Consider the following 17,147-nt stretch of genomic DNA (forward strand, 5'->3'; position numbering starts at 1 on the left):
ATCCTCGACTGACGGGATGAGGTCAATATCCTTCCAGGATACCCGGGCCAGGTTGATTAGAAAGGCCTGCTCGCAGAAGTGTTTTAGGGAGCGTTTGACAGTGATGAGGGGTGGTCGTTTAACCGCGGACCCATAGCGGATAGGCAATGAGGCAGTGATCGCTGAGATCCTGATTGAAAACAGCAGAGGTGTATTTGGAGGGCAAGTTGGTCAGGATAATATTTCTGAGGGTGCCCATGTTTACGGATTTAGGGTTGTACCTGGTGGGTTCCTTGATAATTTATGTGAGATTGAGGGCATCTTGCTTAGATTGTAGGACTGCTGGGGTGTTAAGCATATCCCAGTTTAGGTCACCTAACAGAACAAACTCTGAAGATAGATGATGGGCAATCAATTCACATATGGTGTCCAGGGCACAGCTGGGAGCTGAGGGGGGTCTATAACAGGAAGCAACAGTGAGAGACTCTGCGCATCATGCGATGCTGGCGCAGAGGGGGACAGACAGAAAGGGAAAGGAAAGGGAAAAGGGGATACCTAGGCAGTTGTCCAACTGTATGCTTTCAACTGAAATGTGTCTAATGCATTTAACCCAACCCGTCTGAATCAGAGAGGAAGAGCAGCTAGGAGGAAGTTATTTCAGATTTCCGCGCGTAAAATTTTACGTGATTTTTTATTCAGATGGGACAGGAAAGTTCCAGGGTTATAGAACTGTTGCAGGATCAAGACAATACTGGAAAAAAATTGACAGGACAAGATTGACAGGAATGAATATTCACTCCCATGTCAACCTCTAGTGACTACAATGGCATAGGCGAAATTGATTGACAGTGTGCATCCAAAAGATAGCTAGCTATATGATTTAGCTGGTGGGTTAACGTTACCGAGTTCAATACACGACTGTAATGCTAGCTAGCTAATTTACCTATTCCAGCGAACGTCATGTTACTTCTAATCAAGAATCTTCCATTTTGTTGTGAAAAGAGAAAATGATGGTACAGTATCGCATCACTTCTCAGCTGTCGACTAAATAGATTCCGTTCAGCCAGAAAATCCCTCTGATAATCTTTGGTCACCGTAAGCATCATTCTTGATAGCCGCAAACCACTGGCAGCATTGGGGCAAATCTTTGGTAGGTAGAACAGTGAAAGAGAACTCTTTTTCACGCTTGTTGTAGTTAGCACAGCCAGACAGAACAACACACGGGCATGATGACAAACGTTAGTGAAAAACAAACATTTAAAAACATAAAATGCTACACTATGTTCTGAGATTACTGTGCGTTGGTCATTCGAAGTAAACAACGCCATCAGCCAAGGTTGTGGTCACGTCCCATCTACCTAGCGGGCGGTTTCTGCATTTGCTATGAATGCTGGACTTTGTGGTGCACTATGAGCAGACGAATGCCCAGGAAGTCAAAACTTTCAATTTAATTGATGTTTATGACGAAAATATAATGTTGTTAATATAGTAATGACTATACACAGGTGGCAGAGCCAGGATAAAATCCCCTTTTAAGGGTTGGCAGGTAGCCTAGTGGTTAGAGCGTTGGGCCAGTAACCGAAAGGTTGTTAGATCGAAACCCTGAGCTGACAAAGTAAAAATCGGTCGTTCTGCCCCTGAACAAGGCAGTTAACCCACTGTTCCTAGGCTGTCATTGTAAATAAGAATTTGTTCTTATCTGACTTGCCTAGTTAAAGAAAGTTTACTTTGTTTGAGCCAGTTTGCTACAGCATGAAAATAGTCTTGCAGCAATAGGAAATGTGAAATATTATGTTGATTATAATTAATGGACTTTTTTTGTAGTGGTTGATGCATTTTTCGATAGGAAAAATCAAGTGTGAAATTTCAAAATGGAAATTAAACTTCAGAAGCCATTTTAAACCTCAAATACACTACATTGCACGAACACCATGTGTATGTGACCAATATAATTAGATTAAATTTGTTGTAACTAAAGTCTGAACTGTTACTGTACCGTTCTTGTTCTTTGCCTAACAACTTAGAGAATTTTGTTTTTTAACTGCAGAAACAAAATCAACCCGATGATGATAAGAACATTCAAGCGGCCACGTGGTCATCAGTATCCATTAAGGCCTCCAAGAGTTCCTCACAAAATGTACCATCTTTACCCTCCTATATAACCATATACATTACATGAAATCTCAGCCCGAGTACAATTACCTAAACCAAATGCATAGTTGTTTTATTTAGATCAGTATACAGACCTTTATATTTGTCACCCTATAACTCAACACGGCTTCCGTCCCCAGGTTACTGGTGAGATGGTCAATCAAGAGTCTTGTCAAAAGGCCATCATAAAACCCAGAAATCAAACTCCTAAACGATCAGAGACTAAAAGGTAAGAAACACATAATTTCTTTATTCATCACTGACTACATATAATATCCCGTTGGTGTCAACAAAATGACAATTGTTGTGAGTCTGTCGCCAGGTCATTGGATAAACTCTTTGGTACACTTGGAGGAAGTGTGCCCACACTGAACACCTCTGGAGTGGGGGAAACAGTCTATGACCAGGTGGGTAAAATCTATATCTCATTTGTCCGTGGTCACAGCTAAGGCATCACTTCTTGGCACAACTTGGAAAGATTTCAGGCCATTTTACAGAGATGAATTATCATACATTAGGATAGCAGTGCACTCCACGGGGACTAAAATAATACTTTAAGATAATAACAATCAAATGTATTTAGCAAGCGCTTTCTCATAGTCACAACCCTATACAACATAGAAAACATCTACTCTGTAAACAACACCAGTCAGTGAAAACAACATACAGGTAGAAACCCAAATTATTAATAAAGAAAATGCATCTCAAACTAAAGCAAGAAAAGCCCATATAATAGCTACATAGAGGGTAACAATAGGGATATGTTTGTGTTGTAAGTTTTGTGGAACAATTCCTTTGTTAACCTGTTGATTATCTATATGTTTTTTCAGAGTGAACCCTCAACCAGTAAAACACGCCCTCTTCAAGTGAATATCCCAGGTAAAAAGCACAGTTGTTTCAGATCTCCACTTACAGAAAAATGATGCTAAAATACTAGTTTTAGAAGATGACAAGGAGAAAAATGTAGTGGTACCATCTTTCCAAAACATATAATAAAACTCACTCAGTTACGCATTGAATTATGAGATTCTATACACTTGATTTGCATGTACCCTTTGTACCGTGTACCATATGCACACAGTAAGTGGATAATCTGAAGTTATTTTCCACCGACTGATGCAACTCATTTGCATCACATCATTGGCTGTAAGGAGATTGGGAGATCTTTGACTGCTGTTGGATGATCTGTGTATTCATTAATAAAATACGTTTCCAATTGTTTCCAGGCAAAAGGAAATCTGATGAGACCGATGCAAACAAACAAACAAAGAAACGACAACGTGTTGCTGCATCCAGAATAACTGAGACATTTGGTAGGTGGATGAAGGGGTTTATATGAACCACAATCATTTTAAGAAACACTTGTTTAATTGGAAACCATTTAACATGATGTATTGTAGAGATTCCTAATTGAGAATCATACAAATGTACATGACTGACAGTTCACTGTTCTGTTCACTGATTGCAGGTTGCACAGTAGGACAAGCTACAATTGCAGTTCACTCCAAAATCAAAGTGTGTCTGTGGTGTTATAGATTCCAGTGCTCTGCTCTTGTAGCCATCTCTCTAAGAGTAGTAGATACTGTATATGCTTGTTTGAGTGGAGTACTCCTTTAACTTCACACATGCTGTAAATTCCTCTAACATCAGCACACAGAAAAAGGTTATCTCAGTGTATTATATAGCAGATCTGAATGCCACTGTGCATTACTCACGTTATTTCCCTGTAATATCTTTTTCACCTTTATAAACACATGTTGACGCAACAAGATTATAGCTGACTGGTGACCTGTGTTTAACTCTGACAGAAACTGAAACCAAGACAGAGGTGAAGAAGATCATGCAACGTATCAAAAGCAAACTTGATGATCTGCCTTCTACCAAACTCATTGACTTCCTCAGGTATGCATAATTTAAAAACATTTTTTACCCCTTTTTCTCCCCAATTGGTAGTTACAGTCTTGTCCCATCGCTGCAACTTCCATACGGACTCGGGAGAGGTGAAGGTAGAGAGATGTGTGTTTTCTGTAACACAACCCCACCAAGCCGCACTGCTTCTTGACACAATGCTCGCTTAATCTGGAAGCCAGCCACACCAATGTGTCGGAGGAAACACCCTGCGACCGTGTCAGCGTGCATGCGCCCGGCCTGCCACAGGAGTCGCTAGAGCGCAATGGGACAAGGGCATCCCAGCTGGCCAAACCCTTCCCTAACCCGGACGATGCTGGGACAATTGTGCACCGCCTCATGGGTTTCCCGGTCACGGCCAGCTGCGACACAGCCTGGGATCAAACCAGGATCTGTAGTAACGCAGTTAGCACTGCGATGCAGTGCCTTAGACCACTGTGCCACTCGGGAGGCTCCAGGTATGCAATTTTAAATGTGGGGAGATGCATATAATCCACTAAATTGCTTTAATTATTTTCGTCTTTCATTTCTAACAGAGGTAAAATCCAAACTTTGGAGAAAGACAAAAAAGAGATAGTGGGTGTTTTTGGGAAGACTGGAGCTGGTAAGAGCTTCTTGATTAACACCATCTTGGGTGAGAAGAAACTGCTGCCCTCTGGAAACCAAGGGGCGTGCACCTCGGTCATGATTCAGGTGGAGGCCAATATGACAGACTCGGACTCTAAATACATCGCAGAGATTGAGTTCATGACAGAGGAGGTAATAGCATCTGTTTCATCTGTTTATATCCTAATCTCACAATGTTTTGTGGTGTCATGATGAACAGTACATTTAATGAAAGGCTTCTTTGAAACATATCAAGGCCACTAAAACTAATATCTGAATCGAGGTCTGTCATTGATCCAATTGACACCTTGCATTAATTTAAAAGAAGAAGCAATGATAAAAGGAACAATGATACAATGTAGCCTAACATTGCTCGCAAACGGCACAAATTTGAGGGGGATTTTCTTGCTATGTGCTGGTCCTGGTCCTGGTCCTTTTAAATTTCAATTCCAGGTTGCACATAAAAATATTAATGCTACGATGGGTCACTTGCAGCTGTGCTCTGAATTGATGATTATTTGGGTGGTGGGCAGGGTTGAAATTTAAATTAAACCCAAGGAAAACTGTTACACACCCTATATTCCTTTCTCCAATCTCTGTTTTGGAAGATACTGACCTCATGAGGAGGTGAAATCACAGGCAAAATGGCCGTGCGGTACACAGTGCTGAGGTTGCCTATCAGCTGGTTTCACGCGGCAACGTTAATCTACAGACCCATTTTGGGCGGGAAAGAGGGAGCGAGCACAGATTTTTATGCTAATCAACACAGGAGGTGTGAATTGCAGGGAATTGCCACACGCCATGTGTTAGATTTGACATTTTGGTAATTTAGCAGACGCTCTTATCCAGTGTGACTGGAGAGTAGAGTGTGACTGCTGAAGCAAGTCACATTAATCATAATTTTACAGTATAGAGGAAACAGGGTGATAGCATGTTGCAGGTAGTAAGTCAGCAGGGTTTGTGGAGCTGGTGATGAGAATGAATACAAGTCACACTCCTTCATTTGTGAGTAACCTCAAAGCCTGGGCCTCCAACAAACATGGTAACAATAGAACAAATGCATCCCGTGACATTTTCACATGCAAATAGCACTCGATTTACATGATCTGTAGTTCTTTAGTAATGACTCAGTGGCAGAATGAGAGTTCATCAGAGCGGCCAGCACGCAGGCTCAACATGATGGCTAATTCAGCACTCTGATTGGTGTAAGGTGCTTCGCTGTTACACAATCAGGTCCAGATGAAAAGGGTTAAACACTTTGATGTTCTGACAGATATGAGGAAACAAAGGTTTTATACAAATAGAGAGGTAGATTCCCACTGCAGTATCTGATAGGCTTCATTCCTGTAGTTCTTAGCTATGTATGAGAGTTGATCAGAAACTGTGCTACCTGCCACAGAATGTTATTTAAGGTTGAACAAGTTATAAGGGTGCACACTGCGGTACCTTCCACAGTAATGGGGTAAAGGGACGGGATGTGCCCTTGTGCATAATGCTTCTTGCACAGTAACATGGTAAAGGGTGTGCCCACCTGGAAACGGCAAACTGGTTTCTAGCCACAATTCTACACCTCTGTGGGAGGGGAAGGGAGTTGATGTGGAGAGAGACTAGTAGTGACTACTATAAATAGTTGTGGGTTAGTTGCCATAGTGTAATAGTGACTGTAGGCAGTAGTAGTAGTAGTAGAAGGCCTAATAGCAGAGCAGTAATTGTAGTAACAGCAGTAGTAAGTTGCGAGTGAGTTTGAGGTGTGGGTCATAATTAGTCAGATTGCAGTGATGCTGGACTGTAGCCTCTTGGGCCATCCCACGTTTCTTGTGTGTAAATCTTTAGTTTTGGCATACCGCCTTTTCCCCTATTTGTATACTATGTGTTGGTCACCATTTGGGGGGCTAGGTGGTTTTGTAATGCAGGACTTTCAAATGAAGAGAGTATGCATTACACATTTGTAATGGTTTTACATTTTTATTAGGAATGGAAAGAGGAGCTATGGTCCATCTTAAGAGACAGATCTTATGAGGATGGAAATGATGAAGACCATGAAAGGGATGACGACGATGATGGCGATGATGATGAAAAGATATCATCTTTGTATGGAAAAGATGGACGTGGGGCAACCTTAGAAGAACTAATGGACAGGAAGCACTTCAGAGAAATTCCAGAGTTCCGTTTATCAGTCAAGAAAATATTTGTATGTGACACAGTAAGTTACTGTCATGCTAGTTCACTTCTGTGAAGATTGTGTGCTAAGGTGAAAATCATTGTTAAAAAAATAATTTAAAGAAGGTAACCACATCTGATTGCAAATGATATTAAATCATGTATTTATTCCCTTACCAAAAAAACTGCCTTCTGGCAAACAGTTGTGGCAAACCTTTGGCCAATTTGGCACAAATTTGCAGCAAGCGCATATTTTCACGGCAAACTACTGCGGCACATTTGCAGTGACTTGTGAACTTGTGGCAAACAATTCTGGGAAGCTTGTGGCAAAAATGTAACTGTTTGCTGCAAACATAGTATACATATGAAATTAAATCAGGTTTTTGGTTACTCTGTGTTAACATTGAAATGTTGTATCTACGTAAACCAAATAACATTCACTTTAAATGAAGTTGCTTCTCACAGAAAACTAAACCAAACATACAAAAATTACTAAATGTACTAAACATTGTATGCAATGTCTTAACAGATAAAAATTTATCCAATACAACTTGAAGTGAGCATGCTAATGAAGATAAGAGCAAAGACCAGATATTTAGCAAATAAATTGTTTATTTTGTAGTTTTATGTGCAGTTGCTACAACATCTACTGTATATGAGAGAAATTTGAACACTAAGGGGATGTTGGTCTTAGGATGTTTAAAAGGGCAAATACATGAATGTACATGAGCCAATTTGAAATTTGAAATCCCCTTAAATTGAACACTAAGGGGATGCTGATCTTAGGATGCTTAAAAGGGCAAATACATGAATGTACATGAGCCAAGTGACAATTGAGCAATAGCTTTCAACCAATGGAAGTTTAAAACTTCTTATGGCTGCAATCCCGTTAACGGGATGATATGACAACAGCCAGTGAAAGTGCAGGGCGCCAAATTCAAACAACAGAAATCTTATAATTAAAATTCCTCAAACATACATACAGTGGGGAGAACAAGTATTTGATACACTGCCGATTTTGCAGGTTTTCCTACTTACAAAGCATGTAGAGGTCTGTAATTTTTATTATAGGTACACTTCAACTATGAGAGACGGAATCTAAAACAAAAATCCAGAAAATCACATTGTATGATTTTTAAGTAATTATTTTGCATTTTATTGCATGACATAAGTATTTGATACATCAGAAAAGCAGAACTTAATATTTGGTACAGAAACCTTTGTTTGCAATTACAGAGATCATACGTTTCCTGTAGTTCTTGACTAGGTTTGCACACACTGCAGCAGGGATTTTGGCCCACTCCTCCCTACAGATCTTCTCCAGATCCTTCAGGTTTCGGGGCTGTCGCTGGGCAATACGGAGTTTCAGCTCCCTCCAAAGATTTTCTATTGGGTTCAGGTCTGGAGACTGGCTAGGCCACTCCAGGACCTTGAGATGCTTCTTACGGAGCCACTCCTTAGTTGCCATGGCTGTGTGCTTTGTGTCGTTGTCATGCTGGAAGACCCAGCCACGACCCATCTTCAATGCTCTTACTGAGGGAAGGAGGTTGTTGGCCAAGATCTCGCGATACATGGCCCCATCCATCCTCCCCTCAATACGGTGCAGTCGTCCTGTCCCCTTTGCAGAAAAGCATCCCCAAAGAATGATGTTTCCACCTCCATGCTTCATGGTTGGGATGGTGTTCTTGGGGTTGTACTCATACTTCTTCTTCCTCCAAACACGGCGAGTGGAGTTAGACCAAAAAGCTCTATTTTTGTCTCATCAGACCACATGACCTTCTCCCATTCCTCCTCTGGATCATCCAGATGGTCATTGGCAAACTTCAGACAGGCCTGGACATGCACTGGCTTAAGCAGGGGGACCTTGCGTGCGCTGCAGGATTTTAATCCATGACGGCGTAGTGTGTTACTAATGGTTTTCTTTGAGACTGTGGTCCCAGCTCTCTTCAGGTCATTGACCAGGTCCTGCCGTGTAGTTCTGGGCTGATCCCTCACCTTCCTCATGATCATTGATGCCCCACGAGGTGAAATCTTGCATGGAGCCCCAGACCGAGGGTGATTGACCGTCATCTTGAACTTCTTCCATTTTCTAATAATTGCGCCAACAGTTGTTTCCTTCTCACCAAGCTGCTTGCCTATTGTCCTGTAGCCCATCCCAGCCTTGTGCAGGTCTACAATTTTATCCCTGATGTCCTTACACAGCTCTCTGGTCTTGGCCATTGTGGAGAGGTTGGAATCTGTTTGATTGAGTGTGTGGACAGGTGTCTTTTATACAGGTAACGAGTTCAAACAGGTGCAGTTAATACAGGTAATGAGTGGAGAACAGGAGGGCTTCTTAAAGAAAAACTAACAGGTCTGTGAGAGCCGGAATTCTTACTGGTTGGTAGGTGATCAAATACTTATGTCATGCAATAAAATGCAAATTAATTATTTAAAAATCATACAATGTGATTTTCTGGATTTTTGTTTTAGATTCCGTCTCTCACAGTTGAAGTGTACCTATGATAAAAATTACAGACCTCTACATGCTTTGTAAGTAGGAAAACCTGCAAAATCGGCAGTGTATCAAATACTTGTTCTCCCCACTGTATGTCTTATACCATTTTAAAGGTAAGCTTGTTTTTAATCCCACCAAAGTGTCCGATTTCAAATAGGCTTTACAGCGAAAGCACCACAAACGATTATGTTAGGTCACCGCAAAATCACAGAAAAACAGTCATTTTTGCAGCCAAAGACAGGAGTCATTCAATAATCTGAGAACAGCGTTCAGCCACAAAAGGAAGCAGTCAACAAAACTCATAAAAATCATTATAAATCTTCACTTACCTCTGCTGATCTTCGTCGGAATGCACTCCCAGGACTCCCACTTCCACAAGAAATGTTCCTTTTGTTCGGTAATGTCCATCATTTATGTCCAAATAGCTATTTTTGTTAGCGTGTTTGGTAAACAAATCCAAAGTCAGAAAGCGCGTTCACTAAAAGCTGACGAAATGTCAAAAAGTTCCGTAACAGTCAGTAGAAACATGTCAAACGATGTATTGAATCAATCTTTAGAATGTTTTTAACATAAATCTTCAGTAATGTTCCAACCGGAGAATTACATTGACTTCAGATGTGCGATGGAACAGAGCTCCCTCTCATGTGAACGCGCATGGTCAGAGCATGGCCAGGTCATGGTAGACCTGACTATTTCCTGTCTCCTTCGGCCCCACTACACAGTCACTACACAGTAGAGGCATCAGATAAGGTTCTACAGACTGTTGACATCTAGTGGAAGCCGTAGGAAGTGCAAACTCATCCATATCCCACTGTGTGTTCTGTAGGGGCTGTGTTGAAAATCGACCAACCTCAGAATTCCCACTTCCTGTTTGGATTTTTTCTCAGGTTTTTACCTGCCATATGAGTTCTGTTATACTCACAGACATCATTCAAACAGTTTTAGAAACTTCAGAGTGTTTTCTATCCAATATGAATAATAATATGCATATATTAGCAACTGGGACTGAGGAGCAGGCAGTTTACTATGGGCACCTCTGTGCACCTTTCATCCAAGCTACTCAATACTGCCCCTGCAGCCATAAGAAGTTAAAAGGTAGACTCAGCGGCTAATGGCCAGGTTTGGCATTGGAAAAACTGGGTCAGCTGTTACAAAGTTGCCTTGATATTGCAATGCTTCTCACTGAAACTGGAATTCTATATATTTTTCAGCATGGAAACAATTTTTCTGCCTTGTATAAATGCTACATAAACAAACAAAGTATCGAGAATAAACTGGGACTTAGCTCTACTAAAAACTACTACATTTAAAATGTGTGGCCAACTGTTCCTAGAGATCCACAGTATACACTATACATCACTAAGACAGTTGTCTACTAGTTCTCTTCTTCCTGACTCAGTGCATTTGGAAAGTATTCAGACCCCTTGACTTTTTCCACATTTTGTTACGTTACAGCCTCAGTCTAAAATGTAATTTAAAAAAATCCCTCATTCTACACACAATACCCCATAATGACAAAGCGAAACAGGTTTTTAGAAATTTGTGCAAATGTATTAAAAATAAACGGATACCTTTATTTACATAAGTATTCAGACCCTTTGCCATAAGACTCGAAATTGAGCTCAGGTGCATCCTGTTTCCATTGATGATCCTTGAGATGTTTCTACAACTTGATTGGAGTCCACCTGTGGTAAATTCAATATGATTTGACATGATTTGGAAAGGCACACATCTGTCTATATACGGTCCCACAGTTGACAGTGCATGTCAGAGCAAAAATCAAGCCACGAGGTCGAAGGAATTGTCCGTAGAGCTCCAAGACAGGATTGTGTCGAGGCACAGATCTGGGGAAGGGTACCAACAAATGTATGCAGCATTGAAGGTCCCCAAGAACACAGTGGCAGCTCCAGAGTTCCTCTGTGGAGATGGGAGAACCTTCCAGAAGGACAACCATCTCGGCAGCACTCCACCAATCAGACCTTTATGGTAGAGTGGAAAGACGGAAGCCACTACTCAGTAAAAATGAACTTCACAGCCAGCTTGGAGTTTGCCAGAAGGCACATAAAGGACTCTGACCATGAGATACAAGATTCTTTGGTCTGATGAAACCAAGATTGAACTATTTGGCCTGAATGCCAAGCGTCACATCTGGAGGAAACCTGGCACCATCCTTACAGTAAAGCATGGTAGTGGCAGCAACATGCTGTGGGGATGTTTTTCAGCGGCAGGGACTGGGAGACTAGTCAGGATGAAGGGAAAGATGAACAGAGCAAAGTACAGAGATATCCTTGATGAAAACCTGCTCTAGAGCGCTCAGGACCTCAGACTGGGGGGAAGGTTCACCTTCCAACAGTACAACAACCCTAAGCACACAGCCAAGACAGACAACGCAGGAGTGGATTCGGGACAAATCTCTGAATGTCCTTGAGTGGCCCAGCCAGAGCCCGGACTTGAACCCAATCAAACATCTCCGGAGAGACCTGAAAATAGCTGTGCAACGATGCTCCCCATCCAACCTGGCAGAGCTTGAGAGGATCTGCAGAGAAGAATGGGAGAAACTCCCCAAATACAGGTGTGCCAAGCTTGTAGTGTCATATCCAAGAAGACTCGAGGCTTTAATCGCTGCCAAAGGTTTTTCAACAAAGCACTGAGTAAAGAGTCTGAACACTTATGTAATTGTGATATTTATTTTATATACACATTTGCGAACATTTAAAAAAAACGTTTTGCTTTGTTATTATGGTTTATTGTGTGTAGATTGATGAAAAAAAAACATATTTTATCAATTTTAGAGGAAGTCTGTGTAACGGCTCTCGTTGGGAGAAGGAGACCAAGGCGCCTACAACGCTGTAGGCATACATCGTATATTTATTGACAACACCAAACAAAATAACAAAGACAAAAAAAACGAAAGCGCACAGTTCTGTCAGGCTCAGATACTAAACAGAAAACAAGATCCCACAAAACCCAAAAGTAAAATGACAACTTATTAATGATCCCCAATCAGAGACAACGATAGACAGCTGCCTCTGATTGGGAACCACACTCGGCCAAAAAAACAAAGAAATAGAAAACATAGACTTTCCCATCCGAGTCACACCCTGACCTAACCAAACATAGAGAATAATAAGGATCTCTAAGGTCAGGGCGTGACAGTCTGTAACAAAACAAAATGTGGAAAAAGTCAAGGGATCTGAATACCTTCAGAATGTAAATGCTCCTGAGTGGCGCAGCGGTCTAAGGCACTGAATCAGATCTTGAGGTGTCACTCTGGACACCCTGGTTCAATTCCAGGCTGCATCACAACTGGCCATGATTGTGAGTCCCATAGGGCGCCCAAAATACACCCAGCATGAGCGCTCACAAAGAAGAGGCAAACAAAAGAAAAACCCACACCAAACATAAAGACAGGATGCAACCCCCAAAAATTGATTTTTTTCTCCTATAAATCAAATAGGGAGCGCCAACTACAGGTGATGACCCTACACATCTCTCAAGACAACTAGAACACTGGGCCAGGCACTCTTAAACAGCACCTGGGCAAGCACAGCTGAAACACCTTCCCACTAAAGAGATGGCAACCAGCACAGGTGTAACACATACTGACTAACGAGGTGACACCAACCGGTGTGCAATACGTGCTGAAGTCCAACCTCAAAACATAAATGGAAAAACCAAAGCCTGTAACAAGCTTGAAGATGATAAACTAATTTATCACTCAGAAAACGTGTTATGAGTGAGTGCACCACAAGCATCTTTCCAGGGTGTTAATGAATCCTCCTCCAACACCACGGGTAGGGGAAGGGTATCCATCTGCAAAAGTGAAGTCTTGCTTTGATGTCAAGTCAGCTCATATTGTTGCTACCTTAGCTGTTGTGCTAGCTAACATGCTAGTGAACAGAGACTCTAGCATATTGACATGCATATTGGTATTAAATTACAGCAATGTATTCACCAAAAAAGATAAGTGTTTAGGCATATCATTAGTTAGCTAGCTAGCTATCACATTAATTGTGAAAAAATAGGATAGCTAACGTTAGTTAGCTAAGCGCTAGCCAGCCAGTGGTGCTGACAGATTAAAACTGATATCAACAAAATGTGTTTCACTGTATCCCATAAAACATGACATTGCTAACTAGGCATCAATTAGCTAACACAATTTTAAAGTTTATTAAGATGTTTAAGTAATAAGTTAGACACTCACCGGACAACTTTGGTAGGTAGCTAGCTAGATAAATGGAAACCAAGCTTCCTACAGATTTTCAAATCCCCCTGATTGGTCGTCAATGGATACAGGTCTTGGAACTCATGTGTTCACCAGAAGCGGCTTCTAGTAAACTCTTTGCCACTAGTGGGAATAAATATTATTGTGGCCAAAGAATTGCCACAAACTCACCACTAGCGGCAAACATTTGCAAACTTCTGGCAACATTTCGTGGCCCACTATATAATTTGCAGCAGATTTGCCACAAATTTGCGAGAAGTTGGCCACAACAAATTCCCTTTTGTAAGCTATTGCTGGAAAATATGGAACTACTGTACATCTTTTAGGCTCTTTGAACTTTGTCAAAGTGTTCTTTAGGAGAAAATAATTTTTTCACCAATGCATGTAATGATACTTTATTACAATTGCAGGCAAAAAAACTCTCTGAAAAGATAACTTGTTACACACGGAGTGACACACAGAGTGATACATTTAAAAGACAGTATTGGCCACTTGTGAAGTGTATAACCATCAAGGTGCCAAACTCCAAAGACCTGCTGGAGCATGTTGTGCTGGTTGATCTTCCAGGCAATGGAGACAGCAACAAGAGCAGAGATGAGATGTGGAAATCGGTAATTATTTACAATTCTTATTGGTAATGGTTCGATATTCAATTTAGAATTGTATACATACAATTTCTAATTTGGTTGATGTTAGATTAACATCATAGGTACAGGGCCAAATGTCTGGCTATAACTATGTATTTGAGTTTATTTATATGTATGTTCAATTGATTAAACATATTATATAGGCCTATGTATGTTATTAATATTATGTTTATTGTGTATTTTACACCATTAATGTTGGGATGTTTTAAGTTAATTTTACACTTCTTTAGTTTGTTGGAAACTGCTCTGCTGTGTGGATTGTAAGCGACATTGCAAGAGCAACTTCAGAAAAGGAATCATGGGAGATTTTAGACAGCACCGTTAGCCTCATCGGGCCTGGTGGAGAATGTCGAAGCATCAGTTTCATCTGCACCAAGACAGACGACATTGAGGAGAATCAAAAGGCAAATGCACGTACCTTTATTTTGCGCAGAAATGAAACAACCAAGAGGCAAGTGAGGGTCAAATTCAACAAACAAAAAGAAGTCAAGGTAAGTCCCAACTGACATAAAGGAATCTTTTGTGACTTGTCAACATGCTCATACTGTATGTTGTAGTGGTGAAGATTTAAGAATTTCATGGAATTAAATGAAAGCAAGATTACATTGTACACTAAAGCTTTTCATTAGACATTTGTGTTGTCTAATATACAAAACAAACAATTGAGTAATAGGTGCTTATTTGTATTTATGATAAGGTAAGAAAGTTGTTCTAATCTGGTATTTATCAGTCATATCAAAATCTTCAAAATGTATTGAATTATTTTTTTTAAATGGTTGAAGCACATCTGTTTGCATGAGCATAATGAATTTCGATTTTTTTTGAGCTTGCAAAATGTCAGTGTGTGGACATTATTTAATTGGCTGTCATTGTCTCATAAACACCTTCCAGAAACACTTCAGTGGGGGAAAGGATTTCCTTCAGGTGTTTACTGTGAGTTCCAAGGAATACCAAAAGGAAAAGCATTTGCAACAAGAAGAGACAGGTACGATAACTAAACGTGTTTATTGATTCTACAACATAGAGACAATTGTGTCCCCTATTTTTATGCCTATGCATTTTTTTAGATTATTTGTGTTGTTAATTACCTTACATAGCAACAAACTTCACCTAAGCAGCATGCATATTTGAGTATGACCTGTCGTATCTGGAACATTTAAACATGCAATATGTCTTAATCAATAACAATTACAAGTGTAACCTGGACCATATGATACTCAATAATGCAGGTTGTTATTGTCTCTCAAATATTGTGGGTAGTGTGTATACATACAGAATGCTAAGCTATCCTCATGTCCTCTGAAACATTTCACTATATTCTAAGGAGACTCGTCTTCTCAGGAAATAACATCCTGCTCTTTTGACCACTAATATGCGCTGATTCCTAATTGAAATTCTGCATGCATAACTAGGATTATGCCCATAATCAATAATTCAGTTAATCAAACGGAAAATTAAATGATCAAGAATTTAATCCAGGATCAATAAGAGCATCAAAGAACACTGACACCAACCAAAGGTAGAAATAAATATTTTGTTTTTAACTGATGTTGCAGAAATACCCAAACTTCAGGAATTTCTCAGAAATCTCAATGATCGTAGTACAAAGACTTCAGATTATGTTTCTGGAGCCTATGGGATCCTCTCTCTGATAGAAGGAGCCAAAAGCAGTGACATGGTATTGTACTTAAGGCAGAACAAAGTATTTCTCTCAGAAAACATATTCCTTACATGTGAATCAATGTATTATATTGATTATGTTGAGTTTGAATTTCAGACAGACAGCAAAGAAGAGGTGTGCCAGGTTCTGGAACAGAGGCTCAAGGATGAGATCAAGCCCATTGGTCAAACTTTGGATGAGGCTTATGAGACTTTTGAACGATGCCTCTCAGAAGGAGTTCGACAGTCAGAAGAATCATGCGAAAAATTAATGAATAAAGTGATAGCACCAGTAAGCTACTTTAAAAAAAAAATCAGTTTTAAGAATAGCTGCTTTTGCACTGTCACCCTACACTGAGTTTGCCAAATATTAGGAACACCTTCCTAATATTGAGTTGCACCCGGTCTCTTTTGCCCTCAGAACAGCCTCAATTTGTCGGGGCATGGACTTTACAAGGTGTCGAAAGTGCTTCACAGGGTTGCTGGCCTATGTTGACTCCAATGCTTTCCACAGTTGTTCAAGTTGGCTGGATGTCCTTTGGGTGGTGGACCATTCTTGATACACACGGGAAACTGTTGAGTGTGAAAAACCCAGCAGCGTTGCAGTTCTTGACACAAACAGGTGCGCCTGGCACCTATTATCAGACCCCGTTCAAAGGCACTTAATCGTTTGTCTTACCGATTCACACTCGGAATGGCACACATACACAATCCATGTCTCAATTGTCTCAAGGCTTAACAATCCTTATTTAACCTGTCTCCTCCCCTTCATCTACATTGATTGAAGTCGATTTAACAAGTGAGATTAATAAGGAATGATAGCTTTTAGCTGGAATCACCTGGTCAGTCTTTGTCATGGAAAGAGCAGGTGTTCTTAATGTTTTGTAAAATCAGTGTACAGTATATCCGTGCTAGCCAGTTTGTGCTAGCGCCAGAGAAGCTGAAAATCAAGAGACTCAACCAGGATCCCAAAAGCGATTTGATTTACTTCTTGTAACTCAGTTTAGCGTGAGATAGAAACATAAAGTAAATGGGAGAGTAATCTTTCATGGACGGATGCAAGTAACATAACCGGTATTGGCAGCATCTGTTAACAGAGTGTGGGATGCGACGACTAACAGGGAAATGTTTTGCCTTCCGGTAAGGAGATTTTTTTTTCCGGTAAGAATTTATTTCCTTCTTAATGCGTTTGAGACAATAAGTTGTGTTGTGACAAGGTAGGGTTGGTATACAGAAGATACCCCTATTTGGTAAAAGACCAAGTCCATATTATGGAACAGCTCAAATAAACAAAGAGAAACAACAGCCCATCATT

General features: G+C 40.6%; 1 protein-coding gene across 1 annotated transcript in view; it reads left to right on the top strand.

Annotated features, from left to right (window-relative positions):
• The window catches only part of LOC139572088 (nuclear GTPase SLIP-GC-like), a 46,026-nt gene that overhangs the window by 10,235 nt on the left and 18,644 nt on the right, over positions 1 to 17,147 (top strand). Inside the window, exons 4-16 of the mRNA XM_071394877.1 lie at positions 2,027 to 2,116; positions 2,271 to 2,359; positions 2,453 to 2,537; positions 2,961 to 3,009; positions 3,357 to 3,443; positions 3,939 to 4,032; positions 4,575 to 4,797; positions 6,617 to 6,847; positions 13,937 to 14,137; positions 14,404 to 14,664; positions 15,065 to 15,158; positions 15,730 to 15,851; positions 15,951 to 16,124. Coding sequence (XP_071250978.1) covers positions 2,027 to 2,116; positions 2,271 to 2,359; positions 2,453 to 2,537; positions 2,961 to 3,009; positions 3,357 to 3,443; positions 3,939 to 4,032; positions 4,575 to 4,797; positions 6,617 to 6,847; positions 13,937 to 14,137; positions 14,404 to 14,664; positions 15,065 to 15,158; positions 15,730 to 15,851; positions 15,951 to 16,124 — 1,800 coding nt within the window. The remainder of the gene's footprint in view (positions 1 to 2,026; positions 2,117 to 2,270; positions 2,360 to 2,452; positions 2,538 to 2,960; positions 3,010 to 3,356; positions 3,444 to 3,938; positions 4,033 to 4,574; positions 4,798 to 6,616; positions 6,848 to 13,936; positions 14,138 to 14,403; positions 14,665 to 15,064; positions 15,159 to 15,729; positions 15,852 to 15,950; positions 16,125 to 17,147) is intronic.

Source organism: Salvelinus alpinus, chromosome 1 (genome assembly GCF_045679555.1).
Source record: "Salvelinus alpinus chromosome 1, SLU_Salpinus.1, whole genome shotgun sequence".
NCBI lineage: Eukaryota > Metazoa > Chordata > Actinopteri > Salmoniformes > Salmonidae > Salvelinus > Salvelinus alpinus.